Raw genomic sequence first — 18,266 nt, 5'->3', positions numbered from 1 at the left:
ATTTAGGAGGTCATAGACTTAATTTGCTTGTGTAAGCCACCTATGATATTTTAGAGTTATTGTTTTGGAGTGTATTTTGTACTTTCAGATAACTGCGTTTATCATGTAGGCTTTTAAAACTATGCTTTAAATTTTCTATCATTTTTAGTGATCTGCTTTTTTCTTTGTTTGCTTTCCTTTGTTTATAACTTCAAGTCATTGGTGTCAGCTAAGCTGTTCTGTTATACTGGCTTAGTGATCAGATTTCAGGATTAAATGTAGTACAAACCAGAATTATTTTCAAAATTTTTTATTGATTTTTTTTTTTGTTGTTGTGGACTTTGAAATTTCTTGCATTTTGTGTTAGACTTCTAATAATTGTATACCCTTGTAAGTTGTATTGTATGTAGATTGGGCTTATAGAATAAAGGAAAAGAATTAGTGAATATATTTTACTCATAATTTTCAATCTTCAAAGTGTGATTTAAAATGTATATAACATGTAACATATATGAACATATAATACAAAGTGTACATATACCTATGCACACATAATACAATATATGTGCACACATACACATCTACACGCACAGATATTTTTATTTTAGAGATAGTTCTCACTACATAGCCCTGGTTGACCTGAACCTGAGCATGTAGAGTTGGATGGCCTCAAACACAGAAATCTGCCTGCCTCTAACTTGTTAGTGCTGGGATTAAAGGTATGGGCCAATGTGCTTGCCTTCAGTAAACTTTTGAGAAGCTTTTTTTTTTTTCCTTTTCTTTTTTTTCGGAGCTGGGGACCGAACCCAGGGCCTTGCGCTTGCTAGGCAAGCGCCCTACCACTGAGCTAAATCCCCAACCCCTTGAGAAGCTTTTGACCCTGTTAACAGTTTGAATAAGATATATGTTTAAAAGAATTGGTTTATCACATTGTCACCCTCATAAATGTAGACTGATAAATTAACTATTGATAGTTTTGAGAAGTTGGTGAACATGTGATGAGTTTCATTTTCCTATGTTTTTTATCTTGTTTGTACTTTCTGTCTTGTTCAAAGAAATGTGCCACATGACATTTCTCACTGTTGGACTCTTGACCAACTGGCCACTCTGTTAAAATCATTTAGAGACACTGTAGATGGCCAGTAGGATACTTGCTAATTTCCATCTGTCCGATTCCAGCATATCTCTCATTGTATACCTCTTTATCATAAGTACCACTAAAGCGGAAAGGAGTATAGATCATTTTTGTAGTTTCTTTCAAATTGCTAATAAGGATAGAAAAAGGCACACATAACTCTGTGGTAGATTTTTGGCTTCTCGACATGAATTACAGAATCCTGGAATTAAAATAGATGGTCACCCTTTTTAAAAAAAATGTCTTCGTGTGTGCATGGGGGTGTCAGGAGGCTAATATAGTTATCAGAAACCAGATACGTTTTTGAGTCATATTTAAAATACATCCCATCTATAATTGGGTTTAATGCCTGTACTTTACTCTTTGTATAGACGTCTGAGGTAACTCAGAAGAACTGTTCTCTTAAATGGCTTAATTTTTTAAAACAGAGGATGAATGATTTCTGATTTCTGGTTTATCAAAATAAGCGTTAATTCTGGTAAGCTACATTCTCTTTGAACCTGTAGTACAAAACCAAGCATTTCTATGACATTTGTAATTATAGATGTTACCAAACACTGTTTTTCTTTTCAGAGTTGTTTGTATCTGCTTCTTCCTTTACCTCTTTGAAGGTATTAGGAAAATATAAAGATTTTTTTTTCTTATGTGTTTTTGTGTGGGATTTTGTAATAGCTTTCAGTGTTGATTCCCTCAGGCCTAATGTGTTGTTTTTGGTTCAGAGAAGCTGAAAACAGGCTTTTAGTGTATTGTGCCTTTTTGGAGTCATAGAATGAGATTTTTATGATATAGTCACAATATTTGTTTAAGGTGTTTTAAGTTACTAAGGTTCTAAAGAACTTATGTGCTGACTCTCAAGAGCTTGGTGAGATCAGGTCATACTAAGGAATCAGCTACTGTTAATTGTGCTTTTGATGGCAAAAAGATTTGCTTTGGTGTTGTCCCCCCCTTGGGTTTTTTTAGTTTATATTTCAAATGTTATCTTCTTTCCCAGTTTCCCGGCCATAAACCCCCTATCCCATCCTTCCTCCCCTGTCTTCTATGAGACTGTTCCCCAACCCATCCACCCACCCTATCTTAATTAGGGTTTTATTGCTGTGAACAGACACCATGACCAATGTAAGTTTTATAAAGGACAACATTTAATTGGGGCTGGCTTACAGGTTCAGAGGTTCAGTCCATTATCATCAAGGTAGGAGCATGGCAGCATCACAGCATCCAGGCAGGTATGGTGCAGGAGGAGCTGAGTTCTACATCACCCAAAGGAAACCAGGAACAGACTGAGTACCCTCAGGCAGCTAGGAGGAGGGTTTCCAAGCCCACCCTCATAGTGACACACTTCCTCCAACAAGACCACACCTTCTAATAGCGCCTCTCCCAGGCCAAGCATATGCAAACCATCACACATCCCTTCCCACCTCCTTGTCCTGACATTCCCTTACACTGGGGGGTATAGCCTTTGCAGGACCAAGGGCTTCTCCTCTCATTGATGCCATCCTCTGCTGCATATGCAACTGAAGCCATGTGTACTCTTTGGATGGTGGTTTAGTCCTTGGGAGCTCTGATTGGTTGGTATTGTTGTTCTTATGGGGTTGCAAACCTGTTCAGATCCTTTAGTCTTTTCTGTAACTCCTCTAATGGGGACCCTATTTTCAGTTCAATGGTTGGCTTCGAGCATCCACCTTTGTATTTGTCATGTTCTGGCAGAGCCTCTCAGGAGACAGCTATATAAGGCTCCTGTCATCATGCACTTCTTGGCATCAGCAATATTGTCTGGGTTTGGTGGCCATATGTATATGGACTGGATCCCTTTCCTTAAGTCTCTGCTCCAAACTTTGTCTCTGTATCCACTCCTATTAATATTTTTGTTCCCCCTTCTAAGAAGGACTGAAGTATCCACACTTTGGTCATTCTTCTTCTTGAGCTTCATGTGGTCTGTGAATTGTATCATTGGTTAATTCGAGCTTTTGGGCTAATATCCACTTGATAGTGTGTGTATACCAGGTTTGTTTTTTTGTTATTGGATGACCTCACCCAGATTGATATTTTTCTACTTCCATTCATTTGCCTATGCATTTCATGAAGTCATTTTGTTTTTAATAGCTGAGTAGTACTCCATTGTTTGGTGCTGTTCCTAATATCCCAGCTGTGGTGACCAACTTGGTATTTTACAGTTTATTCATTTTGTCTAATCTGGCTTTGTCATAGATACCTTTTTGGATATATTCCTGTGCAGTTTGGAGCATCTAGCATAATTGGATATCTGCAGTCTGGATTATGCAGTGTTTGTTCACTTAGACACCATTCTCTGATGTAATTCTCTGCATCTATGGAAACACAAGGCACATTTAGCTTTCAGGGATTCCTGGCACTGAAAGATAGCATTTTCTTCCCTTCCATACATTTTCTTTTTCAAAGTTAATATCTTGGAGCACCTGTCCTCTACCCCGAGACTTTTTGTCATACTAATGTGGCTTGCTTATACCACTCCCGAATACATAGTTTACAGTAGATACACAAGTCAACTATTTTTCTTCCCTCTCTTCTCTTAACTTTCTGAATGATTTTGGCTGAATCTAAATGAGAATAAAGGCAAGTTGGGAACATTCAGAGCCAGAGGACTGGGCTAGGGTAGGGCATTAAAATTATCTTCAGTATTCTCTGTGGAGTAGTGTATATAACTATTTATTTCAAACCACCATTTATGTTTTAAATTATTGAGAGTACATAAAGAATATCCCTTTTTAAAAGAATGATGTCACAAGTAAGAGTTCTCCTATGCTGTGTTTACATAATCTAACCCTTCAATATGGTTAGGGTTAGGGTTTATTTAGGATTAAGAGGCCTTGTGGAATGACCATTTTTCTATTACTGTGCATTGCTTTTTTTTTTTTTTTAAAGGCATAGAAGAAAAAGCACAGATCTTGCTGCATAATGTGTGTGTTAAGGTCTTCACTCTATTGTGCTGTGTGACATTGGTCAAGCTTCTTAATTTCAGAGTATAGAAAACAGAAATAGCAAGTTGTTTGCAGGGTTCGATCAGAGAATTTATATACAGTGAGGTATACAACTACATTCAAAGTAGTAAAGCAGAAACCCCTCAGCTACTAAAAGGAGAGTAATGTGGGCATACTAGATTCAGATTGCCAAATCTTAACACAGCCAAACTATTTATTTATTGTTTGTTTGTATTTTATTTTATTTTTTTGACACAAGGACTTACTATGTAGTTCTAGCTGGCCCGGAACTTAGTTCTTTTATGTATACCAGCTTGATGTAACAGGCTAGCCTTGAATTCACAGAGATCTTTCTGCTTAAGTATACTGAGTGCTAGGATTACGGATCTGCCCTACCACGCCCTGTCCATATACCTAAATTTTAAACCACACTTGAAATCCAGAATTATGAGTATATAGGATACTTTGTGGTACTAATAATGAGTTGACTTATTGTGTAACTTATGCTCCTTAGAAGGCAGGTATCTTTTTTTCCCTCCCCTTACCCCTATCCTTTATCCTAAGTACCTAGAATGATACCTGATATAGAAGTAGGTTACCAGAGAATATCACACATGAGTCTGCTCAGTGAATATTCAGTCAGCAGAAAAATGCAGTCCAGTGTATTAAAAAAAAATGCACCTCTAGCAGAAAGACAGAACATCAAGTGAGAGATAGGGGATAGGGTTGCCATCTCATAGTTAAAACTCTGACCCATAATTGTTCCTGTTTAGAAAGAACTGTAGGGACAAAAATGGAGAAGAGCTTGAGGAAAAGAGGGCCAGTGACAGACCTAAAATGGGATCCAGCTCAGAGGGAGGCCCCAAGGCCTGACACTATTACTGATGGTATGGAATGCTTACAAAAAGGAACCTATCAAGACTGCCCTCCGAAATACCCAACAGGCAGCTGAAAGAATCAGAGGCAGATATTTACACCCAACCTATGGACAGAAGCTGCTGACCCCTGTGGTTGAATTAGGGAAAAGCTGGAAGAAGCTGAGGAGGAGGGCAACCCTGTAGGAAGACCAGCAGTCTCAATTAACCTGGACCCCCGAGAGCTCTCAGACACTGGACCACCAACCAGACTGCATAAACCACCTGATATGAGGCTGCCAACACAGTAGAGGACTGCCAGGTTTGGGTTCAGTCAGAGATGATGCTCCTAACCACAAGAGACTGGAGGACCCAGGGGGTGGAGAGGTCTGGTAGGGTTGGGGGTAGGTGTGCGGGACATCTTCGTTGAGTAATATTTCTATTATGGTTTTTTATGACTTACTGTCTTAAACGTTTTTCCTCATATATAGTTTATTTAAAAACTCAACAGTGGGGCTGGAGAGATGGCTCAGTGGTTAAGGGCACTGACTGCTCTTCCTGAGGTTCAAATCCCAGCAACCACATGGTGGCTCACAACCATCTGTAATAGGATCGGATGCCCTCTTCTGGTGTGTCTGAAGACAGCTACAATGTACTCATATAAATAAAATAAATTAAAAATAAAAAAAAAAAAAAACCTCACAGTGGCCCTAGGAAGGAGATAGCTATTTTTTCTATTATAAGCAGGAATATATCATTTTCCTAGCTAACCTGGCAGTCTAGTATAGAATTCTTTTTCCCATTCCTGTCTATAGAGTTGGAGCAGGGACGATTTAGCAGATTGTTTTCTTTAAATTACACAGCCTCAACTTTGGATGCAATTTTTAAATTAGAAATGTATTTGCTATTTGGGGTGTGATAAATTGTTTCTAAACTTATGTTTGCTTTGTAGTTTTAAACCAAGCAGATGGTGAAAATAAAGCATTTTCTGGCTTATACTAAAATCAACTTTTGTTCTTTGTATTGAAGTAGATTCAGAGCTTGATAGAGAAGTTTTCTTAGCTTTGGTTCCTTTTCACCTGTTGATGTCAACTTGAACTTCTGACTCTTTGCAGAAGTTCACTGACATGTGTCCCACTAAGCTCAGGGTAGTAGATTGTTACAGTCCATAATTGTGCTGCAGGCTTTATTTTTCTGCCTTTTCCTGGTGCTAGAAATGCACCGTGCAGAGCAAACCTTTGGTCATTTTCTTTCCATTGCTTGATAGTGTTTGTGGCATAATTAGACAAGTTAAGAGGACAGTCCTTCCTGCTTCCATTTTATTGCTGCATTTGTTTGTTCATATTACTGTGTTCTTATATTTTTTCATGAACAATAATAGTTCAGGCATAATGTCTTTTCAGAAAGCTTCAAGGAATTGAGAGAAAAGAGGTTTCAGGATTTCTTCAGACATACTAAAAACAATTATATCAGGATGAGGTGAGAACTCAGCTTTATGCAAATTTCCATGGAGCCTGCCATGACAACCCAGCTCAGTTATTCTGCTTTTGAATGGCCAGGTTCTATGTATATAGATATAGTCACGCCTGGAATGTAGGATACTGAGAAAAGACAACCATCTGCAGCAGAATGGTGTTTACTGGTCACTGATCTAACCAAATGAGCAAGGATAGGCATAATAGACCTCTTTCTAATGTTTCCATTATTCAGAATGCTCATGTACCTTCATACTCTGATGGTAGGTTTAAAAAACATTTTTAAATTTTTTTCTTTGCATTTTTGTTAATAGTTGTTCATCTTCCTCTGCAATTTCATATGTTTTCTACAAAGCAAGTAATTTAAAAAACATTTAAAACATTTTTTCTTTGCATTTTTGTTAATAGTTGTTCATCTTCCTGTGCTATTTCATATGTTTTCTACAAAGCAAGTAAAATGGATCACAATTGTATACTTAAATTTTCCCTCCCTCCCTCCTTTCCTTTTTTTTTGAGACAGGTTTTCTCTATGCATTCCTGGATTGGAATTCACTTTGTAGACCAGGCTGATCCAGAATGCACAGATATCCATCTACCTGCTCCCGATTTTCTGTTGTTTTTAATTTAATGACTTTTTTTTTTTAAAAAAAAAAGAAAATCTTTGCTAGCCTAATAAAGTTGAAACATATACAAACACACAGAAACACATACAATACTACACACCGTATTAAGGCTCCATCAAGAGTGGCATTTTTTTCCCAGCAGTGGTTTTGTGACTACCACATGAATGAATTTTTTTTTTAAATCCGTGAAAATATATAAAACTACATCATTAGCCATATAAGGGACTGGTAAGTAGCACTGTAGTGCCATATGCTTATGTATCACATCATACAAAAATTGTTCAAGATAAAATAAATGTATTGTTACACCCCTGCTGTTTCCAACCTCATGAATAGTGAAACATTTTGGATCTTTTGACTGTCAGAACATGAAGAAACATGACCATTTTGATGTTGATGTTGATGTAAAAGGAGTCTGCTGCAAGTCCTCAGTGCTTTTTCATCTCATTTTAGTAAAATCTGTTGTTTCCAAATGTTGGCTGTCTGTAGCTAGCTGATGTCTTGATTTTATTTCCAGTTAGAGTTTGTGGTTATAATCTGATTTTGTGATGAAAGAAGTCATCAAAATTATCTTTCTCTTGTCACAATTAGGGGGTGTACTTATAATCTCTGACCACTGAATAAAACACTAGGAGGTGAACGAAAAGTTCTGGCGTCCCAGATATTTTTCTTCTGTCTCTTCTTCCTATGCACCTCTTCTTTTGTTTCCCTTCATCCTGACTCCATAAGGTGGTAGAATAAAACTTACCTTGCTTTATTATTAATTTAAATATTGAAGTTGTAAAAAAATAAGCCATTTGGATTGTGTTTCTTAACAGTTAGTCAACCTTTGTTCGGGAATCTACCTTTTAAGAGATTCTATTAAAACAATTTGATGATAAAACACTAAAAGGACTCAGTTGTATGATTCATAATTTTTTTTTGAGGCTTCTGATTTTATGAGTAGAACTGAGTAATGAAATGAAATTCACCATTGTGATTTTTGTTGGCAGTTGTTAATGGGAAACAATGTAGACATCTGCTGTGGAGCTCACTTAACAGAAAATAACCGTGTAACAGTTAGTCCTTAATGTTGCAGCAGTGGGGAACCCACAGTTCTTCCTGTTACAGTTGTTGTTTTAGCTGGGCATTATGCTTTTAGATGTAGTAACATTTTAACTAGTAGAATAAACACTGTTTGCCACTGTAGAGTAACTGATAACTAAAGAAACAGATATCCATACTCTTGTATACCATTTAAAAGTATTTACATCCCTTGGACCATGCAGTGTATTCAATATCTACTGTTAGCAGAATATTGAGAAGAAGCGTTGGGACACTTATATTTAAAAGCATTTTTTTTTTTCTTTTTGAGGCAGCTTTCTTTGTGTGGCTCTTGCTGTCCTGGAACTAACTTTGTACACAAAATTGGCCTCAAACTCACAGATATCTGCCTGCCTTTGCCTCACAAGTACTGGAATTAAAGGTGTGCATTACCATTGCCTGGCTTAAGAGCATTCCTAAGAGAGAATAATAAATTTTAGGGGTTAGAGAAACTTTTTTTAGGCATCCATTTGTGGAACTATGCTTTCATTTATTTCATGCTTGTGGGTACACTGCAGCTGTCTTTAGACACACCAGAAGAGGGCATTGGATTTCATTACAAATGGATGTGAGCCACCATGTGGTTGTGAGCCACCATGTGGTTGTTGGGAATTAAACTCAGTGCTCTTAACTGCTGAGCCATCTCTCCAGCCCAAACTATACTTTGAAGTAGTGCATCACAACTTAAAAAATTAAAAATCCCACTTTTCCATAGCTCAGCAGAAATGAATTTGATTATGAAACCTTGGATTTAGTATCATGTAACATTTCAAGTATGTGGGCTTTATTGTTAATCATGATTAAGTTTTGCAGCTTTTGACCACTTCAACCAATTGTGAAATAGTAAGGCAAATCAAAAGGCCATTTTTAGGTAGCAGTTTATTATGAGTTGCCCTAAAACAAAAGAGAGATCAATAAATGTTTCTATTTTATATTTGTAATTTTAAAATTTGGGCTTCAAAAAGAAATAGTGAACGAACCCAAAGTAACATTTGAGATCTCATTACTAGTCTTGTCATTCTAGTGACTGGATTTGTCTAGAAGCAAATTTCTATTTTTGGTTACTTTACTATTGTATAAGAGTTCCAACTCTTTTAGACCCTGATCAATTATTCAGATTTTTCTATTAAAAAGTTTTTATTGCTACTATTCATAGATATTGTTCTTTGTAGCTTGCCAAAGAAAACAGTGCTTGTATTTATTTTGCTATCTATGATGGTGCACATGTTCATTAATAAGATCACAGATTGATTATAAGAAGTAGTGGTTACTGATTCCTTTGCTGAATGAATTCCTTTACTTTTCCTTGCACATTTGCACAGAATCTGATGACTGTAAATAATGTGTACTTAATTTTAAAAAGAAGCAACAAAATCATTACAAAATTTTCTGGGAGTCTTATTATAAATTCACTCATGGTGCTTTAAGTTGTGACTGATAATTTTTTAAGAACACCCTTTCAAAATTTTCTGTTTTCCTTTATCCCATTTTACTATTAGAAAATGTTATGATGAAAGACCCTCCGGACTTATTGGACAGGCAGAAATGCCTGAATGCCTTGGCTTCTCTTCGACATGCCAAATGGTTTCAGGTTGGCGCTTTGTTATTTCTTTACTGTTTCTGTATAGCCATGTGTAGATTATATGTGGACTACTTTCAACTTAGTTCGATGTGTGTGCTGTGTGAAATGGGAATAGTTTGTAGTTCATTGAGTTACTGTCAGAGTAAATCAGTTCCTTTGGGTACAGTGTCTTTCATTGGTGTGTGTGTGTGTGTGTGTGTGTGTGTGTGTGTGTGTGTGTGTGTGTGTGTCTGTGTCTGTGTCTGTGTCTGTGTCTGTGTCTGTGTCTGTCTGTATCATTGTGCAGTAGAGGTCAACTTCAGTGTCATTTCTCAGGAGTTATATACCTTGCCATTTTTGGGAAGAGGTCTCTCACTAGGATTTGCAACTCCCCACACAGGCTAGTCAGACTGGTCAGCAAGTCCATGGATCCTCCTATTTCTGCTTCTCTAATACTGTGATTCTAAGTGACTTTTAAAACACAGGTTCTGAGTGTTGGACTCAAATCTGCATTCTTGCATAGGAAGCAGTTTATACACTGGCTGTCTCTCCATGTTGTTTTATTATCATGTAATTCTTTTTGACTTACTATTCTGAGTAGTAGAGGGTGGCTTATAAAATATACAGAAAAGATGAATGTTAATATAGTGCCTGGAATAGGGTTGCCATGAGTTTACAAAAGGAATTTTTCTATTCTCCTTTTAGTTAAAAACCTGCCTTTCTAAACCATTAACTTGCTATTTTTCACAACTTCACTTTTTTGGTTTGCTTGAATACCACTAAATTATTTGCTAATTGGTATTACTCTAAAAATGTTTTCTATGGGGTTGGAGAGATGGCTCAGTGGTTAAGAGCACCGACTGCTCTTCCAGAGGTCATGAGTTCAATTCCCAGCAACCACATGGTGGCTCACAACCATCTGTAATGGGATCCGATACCCTCTTCTGGTGTGTCTGAAGACAGCTACAGTGTACTTATATATAATAAATAAATAAATCTCCTATAAAAAAATGTTTTCTATGATCAGTGAGTTTCAAATGAGGAATGGATTGCTACAGGGATATTGGAATTATTTTGTTTGTTTTAGGCAAGGGCAAATGGATTAAAATCATGTGTAATTGTCCTCCGCATTCTGCGTGATTTGTGCAACAGAGTACCCACATGGGCACCATTGAAAGGATGGGTAAGTACTTAAATGTGACTAAAAAAATATGAAGCTATACCAGATGAAATTCATGAAATGTCATTACTATTACTATATTCTGAGTTAGTTAAGGCAAATGTTGTCTGTTTTTGACCTAGAAATATTCAGTTTTATGAAATCTTTTATGCATATAACTTCTCTTTTGTCATTTGTTTTAGACCTGATATGTATATAAATTTTAAAATCTATATTATTATCATTATCGTCGTTGTTGTTTCTGACTTAAAGGTTTTATGCTTTTTAGAAGTAGGTGCTGTTCTTCCTTGAATTCTGTATGGATCATTGATCACTCATGGATCACTCGTTGCTCATGATAGCCTTTTTGGATGACCCATTGCCCTCAGTGTATTGTTCCATTTGTGTGGAGATTATTTGATAGAATGGTGTCCTTTGAATTTCTCATGAAATGTAGACACAAATCCTAACATGTTAATTCAAGTGCAGTGTTACAATATATACTTTAAAGTATGTCTGCCATTAAGTTAAGCGCAGTGTTTTCCTGATACTAATTACTAATTATGGACATAACATATATTGTAACATTGACTTAATTTGGAAATTATGCCTGACCCAGTCAGGACTAGAATTTTAAAATTTATAAAAATAATTTAATGTTGTAAAGGCTCATTCATAAAATAATGAACAACTATGATTATTTGTACAGCATCATGAATTTCATTTTATCTAATGTAGAGATGCGTTTCTTTGTTTATTGTAATTATTGCTCTTGAAGTAAGCTGTTTGAATGAACTCTTTTTATAGTTGAGTGTTTCCTAACTTAAGTAGGATTTAAAACTTGTTAATTGTAAATTATTATATCACTTTAGGTTTTTAAAAAAAATTAGGGTAATTAAAAATAAGGTTGTTTTCTCAAATGTTTTTAGAAAATATCTAAAAGTACTTGGTTTAAAAACTGGGTACTGGAGAGATGTCTCAGCTGTCAAAAAGCTAGGCTCACAACTAAAAATATAAAAAAAAATGGTTGGATTAGAGTAGATAATCATGGGATAAGGGTTAAATGTTCCTTAAATGCTAAATTGTCTACACTTTTTTGGCTTCTCTTTTAGATAGAATTGTCAGCTCACGTTTAACTGGAATCCTTTTAACACTTGGTGCATGTACTAATTTGTAATTTAATATCTTCTAGCCACTAGAGCTTATATGTGAAAAGTCTATAGGTACTTGTAATAGACCTTTGGGCGCTGGGGAGGCCTTGAGACGAGTAATGGAGTGTTTGGCATCTGGAATACTACTTCCTGGTAAGGGTTTCAAACTCTAGGCAGAAGAATAATAAAAATCTCATTTTAGTTAATTTATCAAACCATATGCTAAATGTTTGTCCTCTGCAGGGGAGAATGATGTGTAGGAGTTCTGTCCTTTAGAATTTCAGCAACTAGAATGTTTATGTGTGGAAGAGTGCTGTAAAGCTTTTTCAGTAATTCTAATTTGTGTTTTATATGTACTAACATAAAAAGTACTAATAGAAATGCTTTGAATTTGCTTTACTTGGAAGTCAGAATTTGGAAATGTAAATCCTTAAGAGTATGAATTTTGTTTTAATTGCAGTCCAGTATTAAATATGGGAAAACTAAATATAAAATCCATTTACAGAAAACTAAATATAAAATCCATTTACAGATCAGGGATGATTCCTCAATGATATTCTAAATTCTTGGAGTATGACTCAACTTGGTATTAGGTTATTTTCGTATAAAATAAGGACAGTGAAGTGCTAAAACTGTGAATGAAAGAATGTCCTTAATTGAGCAGACTTTTAATTAATTCTTTAGCTTTTCCCCTTCTCTTTTGTTTATTATATTCTAAACTCAGTTCTAAATTTTTATTTTTCCTTTCTTTGGCCAAAGGTGGTCCTGGTCTTCATGATCCTTGTGAGCGAGACCCAACCGATGCTCTAAGCTACATGACCACTCAGCAAAAAGAAGATATCACCCATAGTGCACAGGTATGAGGCTAGTATATTACTGATTGCTTAGAAAGATACTATAACTTTCGTTTTCTGAATTGTGAGGTTGCTTTTCTTATATGCTTAAATTAGGGAATTCTATCAGTATAACATCAGTATGTAATGAATGACATTTGAGTTAGATGTCCTATAAGCTAGAATGTTTATTGAGATTTGATTAAATATGATGTTTATTTCTTTAGCATGCACTTAGACTATCAGCCTTTGGCCAGATTTATAAAGTACTGGAGATGGACCCTCTTCCATCTAGTAAGCCTTTTCAGAAGTATTCCTGGTCAGTTACTGATAAAGAAGGTGAGTATGAAAGTTTTGTTTTTGTTTTTGTAATTAGAGTTGATAGTGGTGGTGTGTACTTTGTTTTGGGAACTTAAAGTATTTGTTCGTCCAAATCACTGCTTTTCTCTTTAACTTAGTTGGCTTCTATCCCAAACAATAGTGGCATGAACTGGCTGTCTCATTTGTTTGTCTTAGTGATCAGATCATTTTCCTGTTTTGCTAGATTTTGTTACTACATAGACTTAAGGACCATATATATTTTAGGCTTCTGGTCTAAGGAGAGGAGATAAATCATAACCTAAGAAGAGATATTATCTTTGTCACTGGTCAGTATGATGAACTTTCTGAAGCTTGCAGGTTTTCATATAGGAAGAAAAAAACAAAGGGGATGAGGAAAATTTATTGGACAATTCATGACTACCTTCCATTTGTATTTGTGTGCTTGTACTCATTTGTTGTGTGAGAAAACTTCTTGGGTAGTTGAAACTTACTTGTCTTCTTATCACAGACAGAGAGACCACAACAGACCAAAGTATGGATACTACCAAAGTCCAGCTTGGTGAACCAATGAGTTTTATTGGGGTTACATATGGTAATGTTGATGAAGGGTTACTTACAGGAACAAAGATAACTCAGACAGCTGCATCATCAAAGCTCACCCCAACACATGTGACAACTCATAAAAGCTGGGAACCTGGAGCATACTGCACAGCCTATAGATAACTCAGTGGGTTAGAGAATGTCTTTTTGGCTGCCTCAGTTTTTCCAAATTTTTTCCATGCAGTTAGTTCTTTTTGTCCAAGAGTTTTCTTTATAGTTGGGCTTTGCTTACCTTGGAAGGGAAGGGCTCTAATGAATCTGGTCAGTTTCAGGGAGTTCTTGAAGCTGTTTTTTTTTTTGTTGTTGTCGTCGTCATCTTCCCTGCTTAAGGATTTTCACTGCTGGATGGAATGGTTTAATCCCGAAGAAGACTGTTAAACGCATCTACTCTGAAAAGAAAAATGGCCAATTTTAATAGTGGGATTCTAATTATTTCTCTGTTATGTCCCAATTTTTGGCCTTGACCGTTTTTCTCAGTAGGGATATTACCATCTTTTTTACTTTATTTAAAGACTGGTGTCAGGTTAAAATGTCTTAACACAGGGCCTGGAATAGAATACATACTCAAATGTGAATTTATATACCCGGTGTGCCCTCATTGTCCCCAAATGTTTTTCTATCTTCTCATCAGTCATAAAAAGGGCAGGTTATTTGATACTAGATATTCTTTATCTAAGATATAGCCTACCTCCTTTAATTGATATTATCATAATAATTATGCCATTACAAAAATAAATACCCGATGTATTTATTTGGATAAGATAGTCCAGTCTAGTCTTCTTAGTCCACAAGATCAAAATTGTTGCTTAGCTGACTGTGGAAACACATTACTATAACCCCAGTACTTGTAAGGCAGAGGCAAGTACTTTGCGAATTTGAAGGCAGCCGAACTTAGAGCAACACTTTGTCTCCAAAAACAAACAACAAAATTCAAAGCTGTTATGTAAAAATAAAAGTTTTGAAGGAAGGGGGGGGGCGTCTTTTGTGCCTTTTATGCCTTTCATGAAAACACAGCTTTCTAGGAGATCATATATGATTTATCTTGGCTACTGGAATATTCTTTTGTTTCAATTTCTATCATACTTCATGCAGACTCATAATAAAAAAGAAGCGCTGAGCCTTAGCAACTCTTCAAGCACACAGATAGACGGTCCTTAGCTAAGAAGTCTAAGAACCACTGCCTTTTGTATCCTAAGCTCCCGAGGAAAGAAGTGCTCAGTACAATCTGTAGGAGGCCAACACTTATTTCTTTCATTGTTGGTGAAAGTATTGGAAAAAAACTTAACATGTCCAGTGTAACATCGGACATTTTCTATAAACAAAATAATTCAAGTATATTATTTATGATTAAGAGCAAATTTTTATTTCACTTTATTCACAATAGTACTCTCCCTCTAGCAGGTAGTAAAACTATATTTTTATTGTTATGTTACTTAGGGTTTTTTTGTTTTAAAATGTAAAGATCTTAATCTCAATTTAAGAAATGCGTGATACTCAATTCACAACATAAAACAGAACCAGAGAAGCGGTTTCTATCTTAGCTGTCAGTTGTTTAGCTATGTGACTGGGTGAAACAGTTAAACATTTTGTACTTTGGTTGAACAATTCAATGCTTTTATCACCAGGTCTCCTGACATTTACATTTGTTTGTTCCTAGAATTCCTTTTCTCTTCACATGAAGTATATTTTTTTAAAAAATAATGTTTTAATCCTTTGAGAATTTTATAGAATGCAGTTTCGATCATATCCATCCCACTTGAGAGTGAGACCTTCCCTCACTTTTCTTGCCCACCCAACTTCATGCTTTCTTTCATATTCGTTCTCTCTCCATCCCTTTATTCCTGTCTCCTTGTCTCCCTTTCCCTGCAAGCCCTTCCCATCTCCCTGTTTCCCTTTTTCCCTTTGTTTCAAGTCCAGTTGTGTTGGCTGACTACTCCTGAGCGTAGGGTCTGCACAGGAGTGTTGTCTATATACCGTTAGAGAAAGCTGACTCTCCTTCTGCCAGCAGCAATCAATTGCTTCATGCCTACCTTCTTTCCTCTGTGCTGAGATTTTGTGTGGCTTTATCTTGTTCTTTTGGTTATTTACATTTGCCATAATCCCTGTAATTTCAAATCTGCATTTGACTTATTATAGTTGGAACAATGTTTTGCCATCCACTACTTCTGGCTCTAATCTTCCCACCCTGTTTTCTACACAAATCTCTGAGCCTTGAGTGGAGGGTTTTGATAATAGGTCGTTCTAGGGCCAAGAATTTCAAAGTGCCTGCATGTTGAGCAGTTGTCTATCTCTGTGTTAATGGCTGTGCAGAAAAAGTTTTGTGATGAGAGTTGAACAATGCGTTGATCTGATGGTATAGCAACAAATCATTAGGAGTTGTTTTACTTATATGTCCATTTAGCAGAATATTAGTAAGATGTTTTCTGTTAGGGCTTGTACCTGTCTAGCCACAGGTTCTTGACCATTTTAATAGTGTCAGGTGTGGGATCCATTTTGTACAGTGGACTGTCAATCAAACTTTAAAAAGAGGTTGTTTGCTCCTATGATGTTTGTGCAGCAGTTGTACTATGGGACGTGTTTTTGTTTTTGTTTGTTTTTTTTTTTTTTTTATTAACTTGAGTATTTCTTATATACATTTCGAGTGTTATTCCCTTTCCCGGTTTCCGGGCAAACATCCCCCTCCCCCCTCCCCTTCCTTATGGGTGTTCCCCTCCCAACCCTCCCCCCATTGCCGCCCTCCCCCCATAGTCTAGTTCACTGGGGGTTCAGTCTTAGCAGGACCCAGGGCTTCCCCTTCCACTGGTGCTCTTACTAGGCTATTCATTGCTACCTATGAGGTCAGAGTCCAGGGTCAGTCCATGTATAGTCTTTAGGTAGTGGCTTAGTCCCTGGAAGCTCTGGTTGCTTGGCATTGTTGTACATATGGGGTCTCGAGCCCCTTCAAGCTCTTCCAGTTCTTTCTCTGATTCCTTCAACGGGGGTCCTATTCTCAGTTCAGTGGTTTGCTGCTGGCATTCGCCTCTGTATTTGCTGTATTCTGGCTGTGTCTCTCAGGAGCGATCTACATCCGGCTCCTGTCGGTCTGCACTTCTTTGCTTCATCCATCTTGTCTAATTGGGTGGCTGTATATGTATGGGCCACATGTGGGGCAGGCTCTGAATGGGTTTTCCTTCAGTCTCTGTTTTAATCTTTGCCTCTCTCTTCCCTTCCAAGGGTATTCTTGTTCCCCTTTTAAAGAAGGAGTGAAGCATTCACATTTTGATCATCTGTCTTGAGTTTCATTTGTTCTAGGCATCTAGGGTAATTCAAGCATTTGGGCTAATAGCCAATTATCAATGAGTGCATACCATGTGTGTTTTTCTGTGATTGGGTTACCTCACTAAAGATGATATTTTCCAGTTCCAACCATTTGTCTACGAATTTCATAAAGTCATTGTTTAGTTCTTTGTTTTAGCTATCCTGCGCTTTTATGTTTGCATATGATATTTAAGATTTTTTATTTTCTATGAATAATTATGTTGGGGTTTTTTTAGAGTTATATTAAATATGTAGATTATATTTGGTAGGGTAGTCATTGTCACACTATTACCTCACCAATTTATGAGCATGGCAGATTTTCCATTTTCTAGTATTGTCTATGATTCCCCTTTCTTTTTTTTTCTTTCTTTTTTTTTTTTTTTTTGGTTCTTTTTTTTTTTTCGGAGCTGGGGACCGAACCCAGGGCCTTGCGCTTCCTAGGTAAGCGCTCTACCACTGAGCTAAATCCCCAGCCCATATGATTCCCCTTTCAATGTCTTTATTGTATGCCTTTTACTTTCATACTTAAGACATTCTGAGATCTTGTGTGTGTGCATGTGTGAGTGACTATTTTATTTCTCTCTTGGCATGTTTGTTTCGATATAGGAAGTCGCTTGATTTGTGTGTTAATTTCGTATCCTGCCAGTTTACAAAATATATTTCTGATCTGTAGAAATTTCCTGGTGACATCTCTAGAGTCTTTTATGTATAAAATCATACTGTCTGCACATACATCTTTTTTTTTTTTTTTTTTTTTTTAGTTTTTTGACTTCTTCCTTTATTTGTAATCTTCTTGATCTCCTTCAGTTGTATTATTGCCCTAGCTAAGATTGAGTAATATATTGAAGGACAATTGAGATAGCGATCTTGTACTTGATTTAGTGGAAATACTTGTAGTTTCTCTTGGGTTAGTTGTAAATTGTTGTAAGTTTATTATGTTGAGATATGTCCCTGGTAACCCTAGTTTTCTTCAGGACTTTGATCATGAAGGGATATTTGATTTTACTAAAGGCCTATTCTACCTCTAATGAGGTAGATGACCATGTGTTTTCTGTCCTTTAGCCTATTTATATGATGGCTTACGTTTATTGATTTACATATGCTGGACTATACCCACATCTCTGGGATGATCATGATTGATGATCTTTTTGATATATGCCTACATTTGCCTTGCAAATATTATATTAAAGATTTCTACATCTATGCCCATCAGAGATAGTAACTTATTGTCTTCTTCATTT

The 18,266-nt window shown here is 36.4% G+C and overlaps 1 protein-coding gene across 11 annotated transcripts in view; it reads left to right on the top strand.

Moving 5' to 3' along the window:
• Window positions 1-18,266, top strand: part of Strbp (spermatid perinuclear RNA binding protein) — a 166,357-nt gene that overhangs the window by 70,134 nt on the left and 77,957 nt on the right. For all 11 annotated transcript variants that reach the window (XR_015683443.1, XR_015683444.1, XR_015683441.1 and 8 more), the window contains 5 exon segments: window positions 9,603-9,694; window positions 10,752-10,847; window positions 12,016-12,127; window positions 12,734-12,831; window positions 13,035-13,146. Coding sequence is in view for 7 of the 11 variants with exons in the window: in NM_001429554.1 (NP_001416483.1) it covers window positions 9,603-9,694; window positions 10,752-10,847; window positions 12,016-12,127; window positions 12,734-12,831; window positions 13,035-13,146 (510 nt within the window). In the remaining 4 variants the exon portion in view is untranslated.

Source organism: Rattus norvegicus, chromosome 3 (genome assembly GCF_021556685.1).
Source record: "Rattus norvegicus strain SHRSP/BbbUtx chromosome 3, alternate assembly SHRSP_T2T, whole genome shotgun sequence".
In the NCBI taxonomy this organism is placed as follows: Eukaryota; Metazoa; Chordata; class Mammalia; order Rodentia; family Muridae; genus Rattus; species Rattus norvegicus.
This window is presented reverse-complemented; position numbering and strand designations above follow the sequence as displayed.